Below are 22,988 nucleotides of genomic sequence, written 5' to 3' on the forward strand. Positions count from 1 at the left end.
AGAGAGAGAGAGAGAGAGAGAGAGAGAAAGAGAGAGCGATTATATCTGCCAAGACAGCTGAATCAAGTTAGTAACAGCCAACTAGCAATTCCTTTCCACTTGGATCTCAAAGTGAATGTTGTCACCGTTAATAGCCAGTTATGTTGTGTTACTTTGCGATATGAAGACCAGGTGTAAAACCTTGGTGCAAACAAGCGTATTGCGATTAAGCGACCCATTTATATATAATCGACGTAACGCAAGCTTTCTGCCATTCATAAAAAATGTTCTGCTTTTACGGCTTCTCTCCTCTGTGATTGGTGTATGTGCGGATCATGATGATAGCTAACAATTTAAAATAAGATGATACACGTGTATCCGCCAAGTATTACGCGTATTTAATAATGTTATGGTTTTAGTACTTGTCAAATAAATCATTAAAATGAACTTTCATATATACAAGTGAGATTTTTCTTTGTCACAATAACGATTAATTTCTGTTATACGTACAAATGACACCAGATGGGATTTGGAAATGTTGATACATTATGTTAACTTGTGTATTTCTTCGATTCAAATTGTAATATTAATGATAATTAATGATATCCATCGAGGAGAGGCCTTTAGTGATTGATCATTTTCTAGTCATTTTCTCTCTTTTTATCTTCTCGGTATTTTTCTTTCCCTCCTGATATGCTTAGTAATGTAATGGCGCACAGTGCAGTCTTCAATGACAAGCTGAAAAAGATACAAGCACTTGTTTTTTACGTGATGACGGGCCTGTGAATTCTCCTTTCCCAACATTATTACGTTACACCCCTCGGATGGTTGCAAAGCTATGGAAATGTGAAAAGTGCGGAAAATCAACCGCAACAAGTTACCGTGAACTTCCAGTCGTTCGACTTCATGACGAAGCGAGTCATAGTGGAGTTTGATTTGTCCCCACCATGACCTCCCTGTGAAGATACCACAAAAAAAACTTTACATCTTATCTACAAGGTATCTGCTCCTTGTCAAGAAATAATGCTCAATTTAATATAATAGGATTTGAAATACTAGCATCTTTGCATAATTCAAGGTTCTGGAACACATTTTATTGAAATTATTAAATCTTTGAGAGACTCTGGATGAGAAATAATCCGTAGAGTGACAAAGTGCGCAAAATAAAACGTGATATGTATTTTTATTAAAATTACAAAATTCAGAGAAACTGATTTGAAATCCCATTTGCGCACGATGTTTACTCAAATCGTACGAGATAATGGTGTCGCTTGCGATACCGTGCACTTGGAATAGAATAAAATACACTTAAACTGATGTAAATTCCAGCAAGAAAGATTCTATGGACTAAGGAGCTGATGAAGTAGTTTGCGGTGTTGCACAGTTCGCCTCAACTTTTTCTTTGTTTCTGTAGAACGGAAATCCCTTGTGGATAAACCTTCGTCAAAAAGAGACTTTCACAGATTTTCACGTTGCTATGTAACTAAAGGGACAATTGTAAGTAGCTTGGACTTAAGGTAGAAAGTGAAGTTATCGAAGGGTATATTCAAAGAATAGATTTTACTGTACAGACTCTGAAAAGAGGAAATTATAATGAAGGACTTCGTACTACCTGACTGGTTGTGGAGGTGGGGAAGGACAACCTACACAAAAGTGGTCGCACAGGTTGTGGCTGAATATCTGCGCGTAACCTTGTCTACTTAGAGAGCATTGGTATTGGACTCTTAGATTTTACTGGTTTGCTTGAATTGGGACATACTACACAATTTATTCGAAGGCACGTGAAACCCAATTATGTTGAACGATATAACGCGTTGCTCAAAATTTACGCATAGTGTTGTACCTTATGTTAAATTTGGTTTATAAGCATACTTCATCATTGCATTATGTAACAACAATCAAGTACGAATAATTTTATACTAACAATAAGACATAGACTAGAAAAACATAAAATTGCACATATATATATATATATTAAAATTGTAAATGGAATGTTGCTCACAGATGCAAGTGCTAACAGTAATTTAATACTCATTCCTGTTCTCAGCTTCAACTTTGCAAGCTTGCAATGAAAGTTTTGCTAGTTCTAAGCCTTTGGATCTACATCAAAGAAAATTCCTTGGCATTGCTAATAAATGTCTATAAGTATATGCAATTCAATTGTACAAATATGTCGTTCATCTTAAAATACGATTAATGATCGTTTGTCAAATCTAAGCATATAGTGGGACAAAGAAACGGAGTTAGAATTCGATGAAAAAAAATGTCAGCGACAAGACGGTTTATCGGCCGTGATAAGAGCTGAATATCACATCGATTATAGTTAGTGGTGCTCAATGCTTCAAAACTGACGTATATGTTTATTGTCATATGTAGGTACGCGTGACTACTGAGATATTGAATGAAAAGTAGAATTTGCTACAGTTTTAGCTATTTTACAGCAGTTTATCGACCGTGCCTTCGAAATTACAAAAAAAAAATGGAAAGTCGTAACCTCCACCACATAGACAAGACACTAAAAATAGGTAAACGAGTTAAAGATTGTCAAAGATACTGCAAATAGTTAGTCTGGTTATGCTGAATAGAATTTTGTGCTACTGCAACAAGCAATATGTTTAGATCATAGTAATCAAGTGCGACGCTTTCAGCAAAAGAAACTGTTACAACAGAAGATTGTGGTCTATCTATCTCTGAGTGGTTAAGGCAATATATGCTGGCACGTCGATAGAACATAAATAGATAGCAAAATAAGGTATAGATAATGCTTCCTCACATCCCCTACCTTGTCCTTCTTGTCCTGCCTGGCATAAGGAAAACAAGGAATGACTGCAGTGACACGTGATGCAGATGCTATCTTACAGGCGTTGATCATAATTAGTAGCTCCATCAGATTGTCGTTCACTTCTCCACTTCCACTTTGTATAATGTATACATCTTCTCCTCGAACAGACTCTCCAATTTCCACGCTGCAGATATGGATAAACAGAAGGTTTTAGTGGCATGCGAGAAAGGTGAAATAAGTAACAGGAATAAGAAATTGTAAAACAGGCATTAGAATTAAATTATATCCATCAATAATAATCATTGAAAGAATTATCCATGGGTAAAATAAATTGCCAGAGTAGAAAATGCTGCCTCATAATCATATACAAGGTCGTTATAATAACACTATATTGAAAGGTTCTAATACTCTAATAGGACTACATGGGTACACACTGGCATCTTAGATACATAATTTGCCGTTGTATATGAACGACGAATCTGCTTAATAGTCGCTAAGTACTTAATGCTCGAATATTATTCGAAATAATTGAAAAGAATACAGTTCTCATACTGATATATATATCTAAAACATGTATATAATATATAGCCGTGTTAAGTTTTCTCGTAATCATTCTGAAGTAAAATTCATGAAAATATATATTCATAACTTTTGTGTTTAAAACAAGAATGAGAAGAAAATGATTTTTTTTAAACTTAATGAATTGATATGTCGATAAAATTAAACGACGCGGCAAGGTTGGGACGTGGTAAGGACCGGCCTTGCGCGAAGGGTTTATCTGTCGGTCCTGAGTGATGTCAGAATAAACAAAATGTCGAAAAGAATTCAATGAAAAGGTCTCAATATTCTACTAAAATCGGATATATGAATGAGGATTATTTGCGTTTCCACGTGATATATGGTTAGGATTGATTATAGCAGGACAGACTTGACAATAACGTGCGTGGTCGTAGCGTTACGTAGAAAGATTACCATGTTTCGAGGTTGCTGAATTTCTTGGTGACAACTTTGCCGATGTCAATACCGAGCCTGTCGACAATTCGCTGCGCCAGATCGGGATGCGAGGTACCGCTGAAGACTTTGATGTTCGGCATTCTGCTTTGCAATAAACCGCCACAAGATCTCTCCAAGTTTGCGCGTAACAAACTCTTGGCACGCACTGGCTGCGAGACGGGCATCACTAAAACCGAAACCACCGAGCGAGACTCAATTCGACCAATGGGATTACGTTTTGAGAGGCGGATATCACGTGAATTCCAATGCTCCGCCCACGGAACCGCGAAACGCGTTTCTTATCGGAGGAACAATTTTTTAATTTTTTAGTAAGAAGAAAACAAGAGTAGAAACGTGCATTGTGGGATATTGCACATTGCGAAAGTAATTTCGGCATCATTTCCATTAGAAACTGTAATCTTTCTATGAGCATGTTACAGAATGAGAAAATATATCTCGAGAGGTTGGTAAGTAGTGATTAGAATGTTTAAGATCCATGAAAAATATAATCCATTACTTAGTAATTCATAAAATTTGGTTCATAACTTTTGATTTTATCGAAAATTCATCAAATTTCCATTATTTTTGTTCATGGAGCACGTGATTTATATACAGTTATTCGAATATGGCGCTGAGAATAGTTGCGACGTGAATTCAGACAAAATTCAAAGAGTGAGTGGAAGAGCGGGTGACAGTCAACTTTTCCCATCAATGTGGCGCCGGCGGTGATTGAATGATAAATTGGACGTGAGCGTGAGCGCTGATTTTGTATAAGAAGCAGCACGGGGTTACGGAGGCCGCGGTGTTACCAGATTTCACTGAGGAATCCAAAAGGAGACTCTTTTGGAATCACAACCGTCATCAAGGCACGCGCGGTCAGCCGACGCTCTTGTGAAGAGCCTCGTTAATTTATTCGAATGACGATGACAGTGTGCTGACCGTTTTGCCAATTCGGAAGCCATGGCGAATATCGCGGCGCAGCGAATTCAACGGGAATTCAAAGAGGTTATAAAGAGCGAGGAGGTGAGTTCAACGACAGTTCACTTTGCGGCATTAAGTACTCACGCCCTTTCTTCACTCCTTTCTGGACAATTTTATCTCTTTAACACACCGTTTTTCGTATTACGCAATGTGTTTTTCCGACAGGAAAACACGCGTTTTCTGCGAGAAACTTTTATGTACCACTTAACGCGTTATGAATTATATTGCGAAATGTTTCCAATCACCTGTTGTACGAATGCCGCAACTGTCACCCTGTGCCCTCTTTAGCTACTTGCTCGACTCCAAAGATGATAACAGCTTTTGCGTTGAAAAACAACGAAAAGAGGCTAGTTTGAGACCTAATTTTAAAAACCAATGTACAACAACATCTGATCATTAAATCTACTCTGATCTCTTCTACACTGTGCTTAGTGAAAGCTTTCATAAATGCTTTTATTCTTTATCAAACTGTAAGTATTAATTCTATAAAAGAAACTTTTAGAACAAAGAGTTTTTTTTACGATTCCAGAATCACTTTAAAAGTATGCAATAAGCTTGTACCACATATGTTAACAATAGGTGAAGAATTAACATTATGTTATATGCAGCAGATTGATGCCTATATTGTAAACATGAATCTTCATGACTTAGTCATTTTGACAATAAAGTTACTTCATTCCTTATGACGGAGTATATTTATATTCGTATGTCACAAATTTCTTCTGAGTCACAACCAAACTTTTACTAAATTTAAATGAGTATTTAGATTTATATGTAATGAAAGTGTATGTGGAATGAATATTTCAAAAGATGCTGAAAAGTATTTCTCAACGATTACATTCGTTACTTACCATTTTCTTTGCATGTCTTTTCTTTAGGTGACAGTTTGGTAGCTCCATTAGCCTTGGAATTTGTTGGGTCCATTTCTTTTATTTTTTTATTCCTATCAAAAAGGATGCTCAAATTCTGTCACAAGCAGTTGAATAGTCACAGTTTGTACAAATACTACGTATAAGAATTATTGTGAATTATTGTTGTTGAGCATTTCAACCATTTTGTTATCATCCATGGATGTCAGAGGTTAAATCGATTTCCAGTTCTTGCTTAATAATTTTAATAGTTAAAATTTGCTGGGGGGAAGAAACGCGTCTGATAAAAGGAAACATGGTTTAGCAATTTTATTATTTATTAGAGACATTATCGTCACGAGAGAAAAGTTTAATTTATCACGTAAATTGCACAAAGAAAAATAACTAGTAAACAAGCATCAAAATAATAAAATGACTACAAAGCAACATTTTAAATTTCCAACAGAACTACGATTACGCGCGTCAATCGTCTATCATTTGTTTATCCTATCGTGAAAGAAAAAAATGTCTCCATACCAAAATATGCGCGTATATTACAATCAAAACCAACTAATTACTTCGTAACTTTGTCATTATAGGTTGCAAAGTGTGCGATTAAGGTTGAATTGGTAAATGATAGCTTCACCGAGCTTAAGGGAGAAATCGCCGGGCCACCGGACACGCCATACGAAGGAGGAAATTTCGTTCTCGAGATTAAAGTACCCGAGACGTACCCTTTCAACCCTCCTAAAGTAAGCACTTTGTAAGTTAATAATTTTGTTGTATTTCATCCGTGTGAAAAACATTGCTACTCTAATATTATAAAAAGTCCATTCACAAGAACAATATACATATCTTGTTGATAATAATAAGAAGCCCATGCGCTCCAGAGCAATCTAGACACAAGTAGTCACGTCATCTGAACTCAATGTTTTTTCCCCAGGTACGTTTCATAACAAAAATATGGCACCCCAACATATCATCTGTAACAGGTGCCATTTGCTTGGACATATTGAAGGACCAGTGGTACGTATTTCTAATCTTATTACACAATAAACTGACTCAATTAATATCACTCCTTACGATATTCAAGGGCGGCGGCGATGACGCTCCGTACGGTTCTACTCTCTCTACAAGCTCTCCTTTCTGCTGCCGAGCCCGATGACCCCCAGGACGCGGTGGTAGCTAAACAGTACAAGGAACAGCCCGATATGTTTCGACAAACTGCCAAGCACTGGACGTCCGTATACGCCGGCGGTACGTACACGTGTGCACTATTTCTATATAAAGTCTCTAGAAGGCTTCGCGTTCACGAGATTAGCCTGGAAGTTTACAAAGTACAAATAAGAGATACTATTACCACCACAGTGTATTTGAATTTTTTGCATTTCTAGGACCGGCAAAGATGCCTGAATTAGATGACAAGATAAGAAGATTAACGGATATGGGAGTCGAGGAACACAATGCAAGAGTTGCTCTTTCCTCATACAACTGGGACTTGGAACGTGCCACTGAGCAACTCTTCAGTTAGTGATAACTGGATAGATCTTGACTCGTCTCATATCCACCCGTCGCAACGCAAAACCATCATCCATGATCCATCCTGAATCCCCATGATCCTCTCTCATTAACAAATATCCCATATACGAACATCACACGCGAAAAACGCCATGTTACGGTTGCTTCTATACGATGAAAAAAACAGCAAAAATCACTACGATCCGTAACTACGACAATATTCCAACGATGCGGTAAATTATTGAAGCGAATTCATTCCCGAGCTCCCCGACCGGCATAGTGGTTCATTTAACTTGTAAAATAGGCATGAGAAACGATAATTAATAAAAAGTGTTTAAGCTAAAATTCGACTAGTAGGTATACGATAACTATACCTGGGGAAGAGCTTTTTTGAACACATGGTGCGCTTCAAGCATTTTCATACGCGTGAAGAAGCACGATTTTAAGTGTATTTGTATGATCTCTCATACCTACGGGACTATCGCGTGGATCTACCTGATCATCTTGTTGGTATTACTCTGTGAAATACAGCTTTTTAGGATGATGAGTTTGATAAAATCAAATTAAAGTTATTTAATTCATCGAAGCTCATCTAGCCGCCTGTTGGCAAATACAGAACGATGATTAGATTCTGTTATCACAATTTTACCTAATTCCTATAATCCTATCGGAACAAAGTATATGGAAGATCATGGCGATCAGTATACAGTCATTCTAACGAATCATTTAGAAAAGAATTAACAAAGTTGCGAAGAGTTTCAGCCCTAGTCTCAAGTAGAAGCTGTGAAATACATGCGCTTGAATTTTATCCATATTGCGAATACTTACGCTTCCATATTTCCAATCTTCTAGGAAATACGAATTCTCAATATAATATTGTTGTCTCAAAAATGATTATTTGAGGAAATCAATTCATTCTTTTTCGATGCAAATCCGTCGATAGTCTATAGTTATACGAAAATTTTAATCTAATTTCTTTAATTCCTTTCTTTTAAAAATGATTATTTCTAGCGCTGATTATTTGAGAAAATTAATTCATTTTTTTTTAATGCAATTCCGTCGATAGTCTAGTTATATTAAAATTTTAATTTAATTTCTTTAGTTTCTTTCTTACATACCCTCCACCTGTAAGCCATCGAGGAACTCTCATTTGATTAGAACTAAAGGAATGTACATTACTAAAATAGATGACAATTCAATTAGTAGTAAATCACACTTGTAAAAAGAAAAAACAAAACGTACTCTTTAACATTATATTGTTAATATTTAAATTTTGTACATTTTCGGTGTTGGGTTTATAATGTCCGATGAGCTACACCTGTTTATCGTTACACAGATGCGCATTTGTATCTTTCTCCTACTCTCTCTTTATTTCCTTAAACACAACACCTTTCGTGTTCGAAGCTAGTGGATTACATTCCAGGCTCAGGAAATAAGTTGCATTTACCCATTGCTATTGTTCATGTAAACTAAATACAACCTGGCCTTCGAATACGTACATTTCACGAAGTGAACTACCGTTACCCTTGGAAGATTTCATACCACGAATCACGTTTCTTTATAAACATCTCCAAAAAGCTTGGTATTATATAGGCTTCAAGCGAGTACTGATTCGATACATGATTGTAATGTAAAATACGATCTCACTTTACAATTATATTGATGAAATTTGACTTTGATCGAGTAATTACATAATGGATTTTAAGTGATTTTTATTGATAATTTAAATATGAACTATATAAATATTTACTCTGGGTGATTAATATTTAATGAATTAATAGGAAAACCAATTTTGCAAGTGATCTTTTTATGCAAAGTAGAACTCTCTTAAGAATCGACTTTGTCATAAGTGTGCGAAGGGAATCTTGGATGTGAAATCTTTCTCTTAGGTATCTTGAAGACACCTTTTGCATTTCTAGTAATTTATACGGAGGCTGTGTTGTTGATGTGTCATTAAGTGAAAGAGAATTGTTGCATTCAGCAGAAATAACGAATGGTTCAAATAACTAAATAAATCTAATTCGTGTTCATCTGCGATGGCATCGAATGGAATATTATTCAAGGAGTTTAATTCATAAATGATATTTCTGCTGATGGCACACTATAATATGATCCGACACACCACGTAGGACTTGCAATACGGATGAAAATGATAAACTTTATCTCGTAATATGGAATGCTGAGATGCAGCTCTTTTTCAGACAAAGATTAGGATCCGTATGCAGTTTGAAGGTTTAATTAATGTAAAATAATATCTCGAGAATATTAATAAACGATTCTTTTTCAATGTTAGCTTTTCATGTCGTAATAATGAACATTCCTTATCCTCTATACTATGTGTGAAATAGCCAATTGACTTTCATAGGAATTAATTCTTAATTAATGATTGATCTGTTAGTAAAAAATAACCACCAGGATTTTATTCGACTTAGTACACTTAATAAAGTAATTTTATTTTCATCGTGAATAATTTCATTCGCACTGTCTCCTTAAATAGATATTTGTGTATATTTTGAATCATACAGTGCATACTCCAAATGTTTTATATAAAAGCTCAATATCCTGCAGACATGCTATAGACATCCATGAGATGATATATGTACAAAAAGTACAGCGTATTTAACATGTAAAACTTATAAATCTTTATGTTAAGTTATGCAATGCATTGCTGTACAACTTTTTAGACATCAGTCGTTACATAACTAGGGATACGAAGTGCATACAATAAATGCATTCATTTCCACTCCAAGGAGCAGTAAGGTAATAAGAAACTTTCAAACTTGTATACAATTCTTTTCTTTTAAATTTCTCTGAATATTTATCCGTAATTATAAATGCGAAGCTTTTTCTTGGCGAGAGTTGCCAAAAAAATATTATGCTTAATTTCAAAGGAACAGAGATCTACTATTGGATCAGAGACTGGAATGCTGTAGTCTTGGGTTCCCTTGGATACACTCCATAAAGGTATGCTCTTCGTGGATTCTTGATGAGCTGCTACATAAGTATCGTCATCAATGTTAACGTGACAGGGACGTGAGAGGAGTTGTTGCGAACTACCCCCATTAAAATCGTAAATAACATTGCACGCAATTTCATTCTCGGTTCCAGCTTGAATGGTGCATACAACGTGTCTTGCATGTGGAATCGTTGCATTAGGTCGACAGGATATTAAAATATGATGGTTCTTTTCATCGTAACGAACAGACATGAATGGACCTTGAATATGTATTTGTTTATGTTCGTATTTCGCATCTCGGTATTCGTATCCATAACAGGAATTCAATCGGCATGCTATGAAACCGCCACTACATGCTGTTCTACGGGAACAACTCGGAATAGATGCTAAAGAAACAACGGGCGTTCTGTCTCTAGGACTTTCAACAATTTCTACAGGACTACCGGTTTGTCTTGTATCGAACTTCGTAATTGTTCCATTTTGTGCACCCACCATAAAAATGTTCGAACTGTTTCCTGACCAACAGCAGCTCCAGAGTTGGGATTCCGTGTGATAAGTATGAACCACTACATTATTTTGTATATCTGTTATCTTGGCGCATTTATCAAAACCGACGCTAAGGAGTATTTCTTTCTGCACGGAATGAAATGCAACATCTCTTATTTGTTGTGAGTGTAGAAATATGAATTGCAGCGGTTGAAAGTTTTCGGTGTCAATTTTTTTTACACCGTAACCAGGAAACACGGAGTTCGCAGATTTTTGTGATACTACTAGACAATTCAACCATTCATTATAATCCAATACGCGACATTCGCTCTCCTTGCAAATATCTAATGTGCGCTCCAAGTGAAACTTTCTTGTTGATGTTCTTGACGATCCTTGTTTTAATTGTATATTTAAATCAGTTTGTTGAGTTTCTAACTCAGCAATTCGACTTTTCAAGCTTTTTAATTGAGAATCATATAAGCTTTGTCTCAGATTAAACCTGCTCAGTTCCATTTGAAGCCGATTTCTTTCTGCTGTAACATTGTTCAAGTCTGTTTTCAAATTATCCAGTTCTGTGGTATCGACTGCTGATAATTTTTTAGCATATAATACACGAATATCTTTTATAGCAGCTTTTCGATTACACTGTGGACATCGGCGAGTCCCAGAGGTACAGCCCTGTTTCAACCAGCGTAAAATGCAACTATGCCCAAACAAATGACCACAGCGTAAACAACATAAACGATGTTCTCCTCCATTACTCCATACATCCATGCATATAGGACATGCCTGACCAGAGTCAATCTCTTCTACTACTTCCTCCTTAAGTTTTTTAGCTGCAAAAGAAAACTGCTATTGTAAATTGTAAAAAGTAAAATCAGTTAAATTTTCTTACCCCTCTCTGGACCTTCATCTGCTTCATCAGGATTAGAATCATTATCTTCATTGTCACTAACATTATCATTTACAGGATCTGCATTGTGTTGTCCCCATTGTTCGTCTATAACATCTTCATTGTCATCTAAAACAACTAGATACATGAGGCATTTTTGTAGGTTAAAATATTTAATTTCATGTAAATACAAAAATATACTTTAAACTTTCACTATAGTGTTAACAAATTTTAATAACCATTTCAATAACAAATATGAAATACAAATAGCAGTTCATTGAGATTGACTGTTTAAAGAAAAATAGAAAGACTTACTGTAATCCATGTTTTCCATTGTTTATGGTTTCTGTAAAAACATGAATAAAGAAGCACGCTTCCTCATTACATCAATATTATGAGGTGAGTGACTTGTTCAAAAATTTGTCAATCAAAACTTCTTAATAACTTAATTTTTACTTTTCTTAAGATGTTTCTGACGTTACAATGAAAATTTCACTTTATTGAAAAGAGAGGATTTATTTCAAAATTTTTTAAACATCCTATTTTCAATATTAGATCAAACGACACAAAGCAAGAATCGAAATAATGCTGTATTATTCTCTTTTCTCGCTGCCTCCAATTTTCAGTCACACGAGGCAGATGAAGGGAAAACAAGATGCCGTGAATCTAGACAGTCTAATTTCAAATTTACTTTATATTTTTTTTTGTATTACCGTTTTCGATGAATTAAAAATATCATTCCAAATGCTTTATCTTTCAGCAATATATCCACAGGACTTTCCACGCATTCCTTATTGTTTTCTCTCAAATAAGACAATGCATAACAAAATAAATATGTGGTCTAGTATTTTATTTTATGCTTCCAAAAGCGTAAAACCAGTTACAAAACGGCGAAAATTTTTGTAGTTGGCTATCCTGGATGCAGGAGCGCCGTACGAGAAATATGGCGTAAAGTGATTGTTACACATGTGTCAGTGAATTCGGTAAGCGAACATTAGACACCATAAAAATGTTATCTATTACAGAAAACTAAGCCATTTTTTCAAGCTATCATCCCCTGAGATTTTATTAGAATATCGCACAAGTTTTCATCCCTCTATGTAGAGACTAGTCGGCCGTGCGATTCGCAAATTCTGACGTCGCTAGTCGGCCAGCCATTTCACCGATTTTTCATAAACATCTGCGAACAAAATGTTTTCTGAACATTTAAAACGTATCAGCATTATTTAATGTCATTCCATATTTAACTTTGACATTAAGAACATTACCTTTTATCAATAATTTCCTTCGAGAGGTATCTGAGTATTTGATGCGCTTCAAAGACTCTTTGCAACCTGCCTTTTCTGGCACAGAAACGCATTCCAATCCTCTGAGTGGTATGGCCTCAGGTTTCATTCATGTGTTTGAATTGCTTTTTGACTAAATAAAGCAAGCCATTGCATCCAGTTTATGTATCTTTAATACTTGGGGGAAAGGTTTAATAATATTCCATGCAGTCCACTTTTGAGAGATGATAATATGTACTTTGGTAAGGACAAAGTTTGATCTTTCATGGTGTTATGACATTTATTATTATTTTGATAATTCCATTAGTATTTTTTATATACGAAGTATCAATGATGTAGAATATCAATTTATTCAGGGGATCCTCTTTTCAACTTACCAATATTAATTATTTGTAATTTAAATGAGCAATATTACAGGAGCATATCCTTTGCTAATTCCTTTTTACTAAATTTTCATATATGTGGTATACATATTCACAATATGCATTTTAACATACATAGTATAACGACTAATTTAGGATATAGTTTTATTTTAATATTTCGCTATTAGGTAAACAAACCGTCAATGACTGTAGGGTATACATTTCAATGATATGTATTTTCTTTCTAAGTGCTATGAGACTTTTGAAATGATATAAAATATTTATTATATATATATATTGGTATAATACTTCAATGCATTTCATATGATTTATTATCTCCTATCTATTTCAAATATAAGAATTTTTATCAATATTTTGTTTTTCAGATACCAGTTGGGTTTAATTGATCAACCTTTGTCAAGCCAAAAGATATACAAATAACAGAAGAAATTATTAGGTAATTATGAAACACTTAAAATTCTATAAATGCTACCCTAAGTTTCTAAAATATGGTAATGATAACAAAATTTTCATTTAGTATTATCAGTCATGATCCATACATAGCATAACATTTTAGTATAATAGCAAGTATATTGTGTCAGTTGAAATCATTATGTGATAACAATTTTGATAAAATGGATCATTTGCACCTTTATAAGATATCTAGGAAGCTTCTCAGCTACTATATTCATCAAGATTTCAGATAAATCTGAATTCAGATCATGTAATAGGTATAAAAAGATACTACGTATTATTAAAAAACTCATGTTCAATAATCATATACAGACTCATCACGTTATTTATACAGAGACTAATTCGCGTATTTCTTAAAGGGGCTAACATTTAAAAATAATCAGTATTCCAGGAGGACCTTGTGGGACTAGTAAGTATACATGTAGATCCAGTACCTGTTGCTAATCGTCGTGGAAGTATTTCTAGTAACAATATAAACGCTCCACCGATATAAGAATATATACGTCAGGGCGAATCGTCGCATAATGTCTAGAAGAAGAGAAGGGATGTGATCTCAGAGAGAAGAGAGCCATTTTCCATGTCTTGGTTTAGACTGGCTAAATATAACCACAGGCTCTATATGCTTTCCGCAGTGTGTCGTGCCGTGCAGAGCGGCATCCCGCTTCATTGCGTAGATCTCACTCATTTTCTACCTTCACCATGGCTTATTGCCAAATTTCAACTGCCTGAAAACTGCTAATAAGTTTTTCTAATCGCTTGCACAGATTGTACGTTGTTACTTATATTCACAACGCTCCAGAGATCATTTCTTCAGGCTCCATCAACAACTGTGATTTTTTAGTGATGTGTCTCGGTGTGATGTTCACCTTCCAATTTTGATCACTCTCACTCCTTCCTTATTTCTATATTTAATCCGAAAGACGGCGTTTCTTTAAATCCAAGAGTATCGTTCAGTAAAATCTCTTCAAGGGACATTTTTACCAAGAATCTGATACAGTATGCATTATTTTAATCAAAGAATATATAATCTTTTTCTAAAAGAGTCGCAAGGTGTTTTGGTGTAAAAATCTTGTGAGACAGTTGGTACCGGTGCTATGCGCGACCCGTACAATGTATCGCGTATAGAAATAGACGTAAAAAATACATGTCTTAGCTAAGATGTGTTCCTCTCAACTGTTCTGTAACTAAAGGACAACGACGTACAGTTTCTCAATATTAACGTATACGATTTTATTACAGTTGTATATAATACAAGTTACTGATTTGCCACAGTTATCAAACTGCACTCTTGTTCAGCTACATAACCATTTATTACTCTAGCATGAATTGACTCGGTCGAGTCTCGCAGATTTATCCTTCTGACATAAAGATTTATTGGTTGCTATTATATGAGTAGGAAGTGTTCCGCAGTCGATACATTTTTCATATTTTTTTAATGTTATTACAGAACATGGTTTGTGTAGCTGGTGATGATAGCGTTGACTGCGTAATTCGCGATTTAAGTCGCGGTTCACAGCCAAAGACAACTGTTCCGATACGTCCATCTACAACAGTCACAGAAATCTTCAAACATGTGGCGGGTCACTATTCTTATGATCCTGATACCTTTGAATTGGTGCTCCAAACCTCAAGAAGCAAAGTGGTTAGTATTAGTTGCATTAATTTTAAATTATAGATATTCTTGTTCATTTTAATTCACGTTGCTCTGCTTATTAGATCCTATTAAACGAAATGAAGAACAAAACGATGATGGAGGCTGGCCTGGATTTCGCAGCCGATACAAGATACACGATAATAGTGGCTGACCTCGAAGGCCTTCCACCTAGACGTACAACAACAACAACAGCAGACTCTGAAGATGAACTTGTTCTGGGTACATCAGCAAGTCCTACTTTGTATGATTTGTCTACCGGAAGTTATAACTCTGCGCCAGTACCTCCTCCACAGCCATCAATTCAGGAGTGGCCTGATTCGTTCACTTCTGAAAGTACCGTAAAGTCAGAGACCAGTAAGTAGTAAAGTTTAATCATAGGGAAATAAATTTTGTCTGACCAATTTTTTAGTCTCTCAGTTGAGTATGTTAATTATTTATTATTTCGTTGAGAATAGTTCTTTCACTGAGTGTCTAGCGTTAATTTGATTTGCTTTCATAAAAAGGCATGCTAGCTAATAGTCACCGCTATCAATAAGTCTCCATAATCAGCAACGCCATACCTAACATTCAAACTATAATTTTTCATTTGATAATTTTGATTTTTTATTGTTCTTTTAGGGCGTAGAAGAGCGGAATGTAATAATCAAGATATCATCAAGATGAAACTTCGGAATGCAATTGCCCATATTAGTATGTTTACTATATCGTTGCATGATTAATAGACTCTTAAGTGTATATCGCAAGTAGAGTTATCAATCCGTCTATCGCGCTTCGTTATATCTTTTCTCTTTCCTTGTCATTGAAACGTTTTCTCGAGAAATGGCTTTGGGCCGTGGTGATGTTACATTATGTTGGACGAGAATTTTGATTGAATCAGACAAATCGAAATAGTGTTGTATGCCTTGCTAGCTTTTACATGCTTCATCCAAATCTTAACACTCACATTTTTCATCTTTGATATCATTTAAATATTCTCCTTAGTGTTTCGTGTCTTTGTATCTTTCGGAGATTCATGCACAATTTTATTCATTGTACTCGTGATATCGTTCACTAATTCAAGAAGCAATGTCTAATTTTAAGGATACGTGGGACTTGTGAATCAAGCTATGACGTGCTACCTGAACAGTCTCCTCCAAGCTCTCTACATGACACCCGAATTCAGAAACGCCCTGTATAACTGGGAATTCGTCGACGGCTCTGAGAAGGATGAGGCCAAAAGTATCCCTTACCAATTGCAAAAGTTATTCCTAAATCTACAGGTTTGATTTTTCGCCATAATAGAATTTACAAAAAAAATGGCCGCCCCCATTATTGAAATTCGTCGTGTGTTTGTAAACTGTCAACAGACATCAATGAAATCAGCAGTAGAGACGACATCACTGACAAAGAGTTTCGGATGGGACTCCACTGAAGCTTGGCAGCAGCACGATATTCAGGAACTTTGTAGAGTCATGTTCGACGCTTTGGAACAAAAGTTCAAGAACACCGAACAAGCCGACCTGATAAATAGACTCTATGAAGGTAGTAAGATGAATTTTTTATAGACTGGTCAATCTTTTAACGTATATTAACTCACTTAGGGAAGATGATTGATTACGTTAAGTGCTTGGAATGCAGCACAGAAAAGTCAAGAGAAGATACGTTCCTGGATATCCCGTTGCCTGTCAGACCTTATGGCAGCAACGTAGCGTACAACAGTGTGGTAAGTGGCAGTTCATTAAAATTACTGGGTAAAGTTCAGAAATAATTTATAGCGATTGTAAAATCAGTGAATTATAACGCGATCACAGGAAGAGGCCCTTAGAGCATTCGTACAACCCGAGACTCTTGATGGAAACAATCAATATCATTGTGAGAAATGTAACAAAAAGTGCGACGCCCATAAAGGATTGAAATTTACTAAATTTCCTTATCTCCTTACCCTACATCTTAAACGCTTTGACTTCGATTACAACACCTTTCATAGAATCAAGCTAAATGACAAGTAAGCGAGCGCATAGCGTTAATTTAATTTACGCTTATTTTGTAATTTGAATACTGACAAGCTTTTTCATACAGAGTAACCTTTCCGGATATCCTGAATTTAAATTCATTTATTGCATCAGCATCGAATCAAGAGTCTCCAGGTGGGGAAGAGGACGTAGGATTGGGCGTTAAGTGCGATGACAGTTCGACCACAGATAGTGGAACATTGGACGACGAATGTCCACCTTGTGACAATAGTATGTCCAATAGTAATTATTCTAACAATCACGATCAGGACGATGATGAAGGTAATTAATGATTAAATCAATATCCCCATATTACAACGACTCGTAAATAATGTTCATATATCAGGTATCGACGTGAGTAACACACCGTCAACATCTAACTGCAGTGTGCACAATCATGAAAATGAGAAAAATCGTGGAAATCGTGCAGTGGGAAAAGGTCCTTATCAGTATGAGCTATTTTCCATAATGATCCACAGTGGTAGCGCTAGTGGTGGCCATTACTATGCATATATTAAAGATCTGAAGACACAAGAATGGTTCTGCTTCAACGATCAGAGTGTTTCGAGAGTAAATATTACATTGATCTTAACTCTTTTTTGTAATATCAACTGTTTTATAATTTTATCATTAAATCCTAATTTCCAAATTACAGATAACCCACGATGACATACAGAAAACTTATGGCGGGGGTCCAACCAGGGCTTATTACAGTGGAGCATACAGTAGTAGCACAAACGCTTATATGCTGATGTACAGACAAATCGATCCAGCTCGAAATACGTTGCCCATGCAGGTACAAGATTTTCCAGCACATATTCAGGATCTTTTGAAAAAGATGAAGGAGAGTGAAGAGAATGACAGGAAGAATCGCGAGAAGCAGATATCCATGTGTAAGTTTAAAGTCTACTGCCATCATCCAACAGAAGATAAACTTTTGGACATGAAGCTATACGTGCTGCATGATGAGACGTGGGCTGGAACGACCGAAAAAGCATACCGAAAATTCGGATTGGAAGGTGTAGTAAATCTAGATCAGTGTAGGCTCGTTAGTTATGATCGTCGTAGTGATCTCATCGAGTGCAGCTTTGAAGGAAAAGAACTCGAAACTATTAGCGAGATATGGAGAGGTGATAATCGTTTTGATTTGCTTCTCGAAATACGGAAGAAGGATCAGAAATTCGAGACTTACCTACCTGGTGGTGAGTGAACATTAATTATTTTTTTCTACATACCTTCAGTTACTACTACGGTATTTCATTGCTTCAGGGATTGCTCTCAAAGTATTCGTTGTGGATGTGCTTAAGAAGGAAATAGTTGATGGCCCCATTAATGTGCGAGGGTTAACGACGCAAACTGTAAAGGAGTTCAAGCAGCAATTAGGAAAAATCTTGAACATGGATCCAAAGCAGATGAAGCTGGTCTACCAAAGATTCTCAGGAAGCAAACCATTGGAAAATGATGACAATCAACTTCAGACAGAACGTTTAATTAATTCAGATAAAATTTATGTATCTACTATGATAGATCCAGACCCTACAAAACCATATCATGAATCCGTATTAAATAAGATCATAGCAAACGGAGAACATATATATTTCTTACACATCCAGTTGCCTGATACTAGCAAAGGTATATATTTTACATGTACGTTTAAGTACATCGATCAGGTATGCTGATGTATTATTTATTTTAGAAATATTGTACGAGTTGAATATACCTTCCTTGGAGGATAGACAGAAGGAAAAGGAAAAAGAAAAAGAGAACGAAAAAGAGAAGGAAAAAGAAAGGGAGGAAGAAAAACCTGTTACCAACGGTCCGTCAAAGTTGTCCATTAACGAGCCACACAAGGATACGAATTTGAAATGTAACAATAAGCAGCCGAAAATAGGTCCAAGTAATGAGGACACGTCAGTAAGAAATTCTAGTCCTCAGTTAGTCGAAACCGAGGACTGGTTTACACCAGAACAGAGTAACAGTGAGGATAGTAGTCTAAGCGATAGCGACAGAACGCTTGTTGGTGATGCCCCTGAGGAGGATGACTGTGTATTAGCGTCAGTCGATGATTTTCATAATGTACAGACTTACGAGCGGCTTCCATATAGTCAGAATCAAATTGACACTTGGCGTAGCGAGTTCGAGTCTGATTCAGAATACTACTTCAAGGCTGTTCCTTACACAGAGAATAATCAGAAGAGTAAGTATCTATTAAGACTAGTTTCGATACCTAAAACATAACATCATTTCGTAAGTGTTGACTATAATTTTGTTGCAGTGTTAAAAGTCTCAGTCGATAGACGAATGCAACTAAGCACTCTTAAGGAACATTTGGAACCATACGTAGGAGTGCCGATGGAGTATTTCAAAGTTTATCGGCAACTCACTGAAATCGGAGAGGCAGAATGTCATTATCTAACAGAGCAGATTCTTACCTTCGATCATGGAGACAAATTAACTCTGAAACTTGGACGAGCTTTACGAAGTGGCGAATGCAAAGTCAGGTTGTATCAACTACTTCTGAACGCTACAGAGGTTTGTTGATTTATTAAGTACTCTTATATGTTATTATGGTTGATCAATGCTGTGGGCTTTAATATTAATTCACTCGAATTTTGTTAATTTGACAGCCTTATAAATTCCTCTGCGAATACATCGCATCGAGGGGTGCAACAGTTGCACAGACAAAAAGAGAAATTTTAGCTGAAATAAAAAGAAAGTGCGACCTTGATATACCATACGAGCGCTGTCGACTTAGAAAGAAGAACTACAAAACAGCTGCAAGGGTCCTTACAGATTTAGAGAAATTCGATGTCCCTCGCTATTCTTGCCAATTAGAATTGATAGTGCAAGAATTGCCTGACAAGGAAGTTGTCACGGACCCTGAACAAATGCTCATCTTTGTCAGAAGATGGTCACCATCGAAAATGCAATTAGGCCCTTTCCAAGAGATAGTGCTGAACGGAAACTCAATTGAGGAGCTTAAAGAAAAGCTGTCGTCGATATCGGAAATACCAGAACAATTTATAGAGGTGGCACATGGTAAGGGTACCTTCCCCTGTGAAATTTCTGTACTCAGGGTGCAAAATGACCTCGATTGGAACTACCAAACTACAGGCATTGACGCTTGGCCACATAGTTTAGAAGATGGTTCAGTTGTATTCTACAGGTTAGTATGACGAGACTACTTTTATTAGGAATTATATTTATTTCAATAATGATGTTGCGTAACTTTAATTATATGTAACACAGGGATAACAGAGAAGAACAGAAAAATCTAAACGCAGAAGAACTCAAGGAAATTGCCAGCAAGGAGAGTTTTCGTTTAATGTCTCTTTCCTCCACATCGAGTTACAGCCCGCGACGGGAAAGGGCGCTCAAGATATATCTGGACAACAAATGATCCCCCAACAACAATAGTGCATTCGCTGACAAGCAGTTGCAGCGCTAAGTTAGGTAATAACTAACGTGTTTGAAGAGAATTAGGTATTTTCGGTGCCTGGACTGGGTATGTTATTAAAAAAGATGAAAATGGGTCAGTTTGTTGAAGATGACATGCATACACATTATACACAAAGTCCATGTATACCTAATCGGCCCTTCGATTATTAATCCTCTCACTGACAATGTAGGTCCTATAATGGTGTTGTTCTTGGTTTTTGCATTAAAATTTGATTGTTCTTTTATGTGAGTGTTTCAAAGATACAAGATAGCGTGCTCGGGTATCCCTTAGCTATATTGCATTCATCTGAATCAAGTTCTAAATAGCCTAAGATACTCAAGGAATGAAATGGAATCTCTAAGAGTTTTGAGCTATAATTAAATATCTGAGTATTAGAGGTTAAGGAACTCGTTATAATTTTTAATATTGCACGTGCGATCCTATTCCGAAGAAATCTCTTGCATTTACCAGCAACTTAGCTTGGCATTTCTTTGCTATTCCATGTTTAATTTCTCTTTCGCTCTCAATCTCAATGCTTTGACTTCTCTGAGGATTAATGTCGAAGAGTCGTCGTTATCAAAAATCACTTCTTATTTGATTATCGAACGGGCGTGCGTATTGGGATAGCCCGTCATCTTCGTGCAATCTATTTCCACAATTGAAAATTCAAAAAAAAAATTGTTTCTGCGCGAGCACGGTTTCGAAGAAATCCTTTTACTACGGTTGCAAATAATCGATTGCTGCATTATTTTGTGCAATCGACTTACACATGTTCTCGTGCCGTCTTTCAAAATGTCCTCACGATTAATAGATTAGAGTTAGGTTATATTTATTGCGTATTTGTTATCCGAAAATTGAAGCCTAGCTCGGATCCGTGAAGGAAAAAAAAGTATAAGTATGCATACGTTCCGAAATTCACTTGTCAGTACACGAGTATGTTGTGTTTCTGTTTACCTACGTAGAATAGAGTAAGACACTACAGGCTTGCAGTTTTGGTCGTGAATTTCAGAACGTGCCCCCCAAGTAGAACAAATTATTTTACTTTGTCCGCTTTATTGCAAAAAATGCTATTTCGTGTTCGGGTAATAAATTTTGAGATTTCTTCATGTAAATTTGTACCTATAAAAAAATTGCACTTCCACTACAGCTTGTTGTTGTCGTCTTCGCACTTGCCGCGTCTCATTTCCTTAAATCTATTAAAACTATCCGAACTAGGCTTTACCACACGATTGTTCAATTATTGTTGTGTCAGAATAACTGCTAGAAAAAAAAGGATTCGCGTTATTCGCTAGCGAAGATAGCAACGAGCACAAGGAAAGGTGTATCGTAATCGTGTTTTTATCCTTTTTGTGGATAAGTTTCCTATCCTAAATCCCATCCTTGTTATCCCATTACCCAACCTAGGATTACAGGAGTACAGGTTCGCTTGATACGATAAAAGTTAAAAAAAAAAGCTCTAATGCGCCATTGAGCCACAACAAAAAAGAAACAAGCAGAAAACTTTATCTTTTAGGACTCTTTCGCTCCTGTCTTTTAATCTACCAAATCTCCTCTAGCTCTGTATCATACACTGTAGTTATGAAAAAAAATTATATTTATAATTATTAACAACGGAATAATAGAGTGACTGAAATACTCTTTAATACGGCGTGTGTGATTGACCTGTAAAGTTTTCTTTTTATTTTTACATTTTACATTCATTCGCATTATTCACATCCGTAAGCTTGCCAGGGATTGCCGTCACGTCGATTATGACAAATCAGGATTTATAATGGACGTCAGAGAATAAAAAAATATATGTTTATGCGGTCTTCGTAAAAACATTTTACTTCACCACTTTACAATTAATACCAACGAGAAGGATTAATAACGCAGAGACTTTTCCTTATTATTTACATTAATCCATTATATTCGTCAGTAGTTCGATTCTTCGGTGTTGCCAAACTATGTTAAACTAAAAGGAAAGCGACGAAGGATCGTTTCTGACCCACGTCGGGACACCCGTGTAAAACGTCCATTTTTAAAAGCGGCATCGAGAGGTATTCATGCCGAAATGAAGTAAAACGACCAGGACTATTGTCTCTCCCTGGACTGACCGGAATCTCTCCAAGTCCCACACTTCTCCTTCCGCCATTACTCGAACCTGATCCTTATCACATTTCGTTTGTCCCCATCCTTCTTGCGAAGGCTTGGCATTTACCTGCCGCTGCAATGAATTGTAAAGAGGTTGCGTTGTGCTATCCAGATATTTATTGTGACTGATTAAAGAAAAGAAAACAAAAAAATAAACGAAAAAATTAAGATCAACATATACCATCGTCTTCTGTACCTAAAAGTATAAGGAGCT

General features: G+C 36.1%; 4 protein-coding genes and 1 long non-coding RNA gene across 13 annotated transcripts in view; 3 read left to right on the plus strand and 2 right to left on the minus strand.

The window, feature by feature from the left end:
* LOC107269214 (ribose-phosphate pyrophosphokinase 1) overlaps positions 1 to 5,737 on the minus strand; it is a 10,003-nt gene extending 4,266 nt beyond the window's left edge. Inside the window, exons 1-4 of one of the 5 annotated variants that reach the window (XM_015742813.2) lie at positions 5,587 to 5,737; positions 3,734 to 3,941; positions 2,753 to 2,945; positions 861 to 935 (exon numbers count right to left, since the gene is read on the minus strand). In XM_015742813.2, coding sequence (XP_015598299.1) covers positions 861 to 935; positions 2,753 to 2,945; positions 3,734 to 3,941; positions 5,587 to 5,659 — 549 coding nt within the window. In that variant the 5' untranslated portion in view covers positions 5,660 to 5,737. Of the gene's footprint in view, positions 1 to 860; positions 936 to 2,752; positions 2,946 to 3,733; positions 3,957 to 5,586 lie in introns of those variants that run through there. The other 4 variants (XM_025086447.1, XM_025086444.1, XM_025086445.1 and 1 more) reach the window with 4 other exon arrangements.
* On the plus strand, positions 1,314 to 1,950 carry LOC107269224. Its single transcript, XR_003060093.1, has 2 exons — positions 1,314 to 1,476; positions 1,551 to 1,950. It is a non-coding gene; the product is annotated as an uncharacterized LOC107269224 (long non-coding RNA).
* On the plus strand, positions 4,082 to 9,388 carry LOC107269217 (ubiquitin-conjugating enzyme E2-22 kDa). 2 transcript variants are annotated; one of them, XM_025086450.1, is made up of 5 exons: positions 4,082 to 4,221; positions 6,183 to 6,335; positions 6,527 to 6,609; positions 6,677 to 6,840; positions 6,978 to 9,388. In XM_025086450.1, exons 1-5 carry the CDS (start codon positions 4,180 to 4,182, stop codon positions 7,112 to 7,114), a joined length of 579 nt encoding a protein of 192 aa, XP_024942218.1. In that variant the 5' UTR covers positions 4,082 to 4,179; the 3' UTR covers positions 7,115 to 9,388. The 2 variants fall into 2 exon arrangements, with proteins under 2 accessions (XP_024942218.1, XP_015598306.1); XM_015742820.2 differs by lacking the exon at positions 4,082 to 4,221 and adding an exon at positions 4,289 to 4,777.
* A 110-nt stretch (positions 9,389 to 9,498) lies between these two features.
* LOC107269211 (E3 ubiquitin-protein ligase RFWD3-like) lies at positions 9,499 to 12,183 on the minus strand. 2 transcript variants are annotated; one of them, XM_015742808.2, is made up of 3 exons: positions 11,751 to 12,183; positions 11,439 to 11,564; positions 9,499 to 11,379 (listed from the first exon to the last, which is right to left on the minus strand). In XM_015742808.2, exons 1-3 carry the CDS (start codon positions 11,767 to 11,769, stop codon positions 9,920 to 9,922), a joined length of 1,605 nt encoding a protein of 534 aa, XP_015598294.1. In that variant the 5' UTR covers positions 11,770 to 12,183; the 3' UTR covers positions 9,499 to 9,919. The 2 variants fall into 2 exon arrangements, with proteins under 2 accessions (XP_015598294.1, XP_015598293.1); XM_015742807.2 differs by having other exon boundaries at positions 11,439 to 11,573.
* A 146-nt stretch (positions 12,184 to 12,329) lies between these two features.
* LOC107269209 (ubiquitin carboxyl-terminal hydrolase 47) lies at positions 12,330 to 22,445 on the plus strand. Of its 3 annotated transcripts, XM_015742804.2 has the most exons (17): positions 12,330 to 12,418; positions 13,470 to 13,540; positions 15,005 to 15,199; positions 15,274 to 15,565; positions 15,830 to 15,901; positions 16,292 to 16,470; positions 16,558 to 16,732; positions 16,792 to 16,913; positions 17,002 to 17,195; positions 17,270 to 17,484; positions 17,549 to 17,772; positions 17,858 to 18,404; positions 18,472 to 18,834; positions 18,899 to 19,399; positions 19,478 to 19,734; positions 19,830 to 20,368; positions 20,452 to 22,445. In XM_015742804.2, exons 3-17 carry the CDS (start codon positions 15,008 to 15,010, stop codon positions 20,600 to 20,602), a joined length of 4,023 nt encoding a protein of 1,340 aa, XP_015598290.1. In that variant the 5' UTR covers positions 12,330 to 12,418; positions 13,470 to 13,540; positions 15,005 to 15,007; the 3' UTR covers positions 20,603 to 22,445. The 3 variants fall into 3 exon arrangements, with proteins under 3 accessions (XP_015598290.1, XP_024942209.1, XP_015598291.1); XM_025086441.1 differs by lacking the exon at positions 15,830 to 15,901; XM_015742805.2 differs by lacking the exons at positions 12,330 to 12,418; positions 13,470 to 13,540 and adding an exon at positions 14,383 to 14,553.
* The last annotated feature ends 543 nt before the right edge of the window (positions 22,446 to 22,988 follow it).

The sequence above is a fragment of the Cephus cinctus genome, unplaced genomic scaffold, assembly GCF_000341935.2.
Source record: "Cephus cinctus unplaced genomic scaffold, Ccin1 Ccin1_scaffold0617, whole genome shotgun sequence".
Lineage (NCBI taxonomy): Eukaryota > Metazoa > Arthropoda > Insecta > Hymenoptera > Cephidae > Cephus > Cephus cinctus.

Coding starts and splice junctions, on each gene's coding strand:
- LOC107269211 (XM_015742807.2), bottom strand. Junction 11,380..11,438: donor AGATGAAGGTCCAGAGAGGG/GTAAGAAAATTT, acceptor TTTCTTTTGCAG/CTAAAAAACTTAAGGAGGAA.
- LOC107269209 (XM_015742804.2), top strand. CDS start 15,008: ATGGTTTGTGTAGCTGGTGATGATAGCGTTGACTGCGTAATTCGCGAT. Junction 15,902..16,291: donor GAATGCAATTGCCCATATTA/GTATGTTTACTA, acceptor TCTAATTTTAAG/GATACGTGGGACTTGTGAAT. Junction 20,369..20,451: donor GGTTCAGTTGTATTCTACAG/GTTAGTATGACG, acceptor TATGTAACACAG/GGATAACAGAGAAGAACAGA.
- LOC107269217 (XM_015742820.2), top strand. CDS start 4,715: ATGGCGAATATCGCGGCGCAGCGAATTCAACGGGAATTCAAAGAGGTT. Junction 4,778..6,182: donor AGGTTATAAAGAGCGAGGAG/GTGAGTTCAACG, acceptor TTGTCATTATAG/GTTGCAAAGTGTGCGATTAA. Junction 6,841..6,977: donor GACGTCCGTATACGCCGGCG/GTACGTACACGT, acceptor TTGCATTTCTAG/GACCGGCAAAGATGCCTGAA.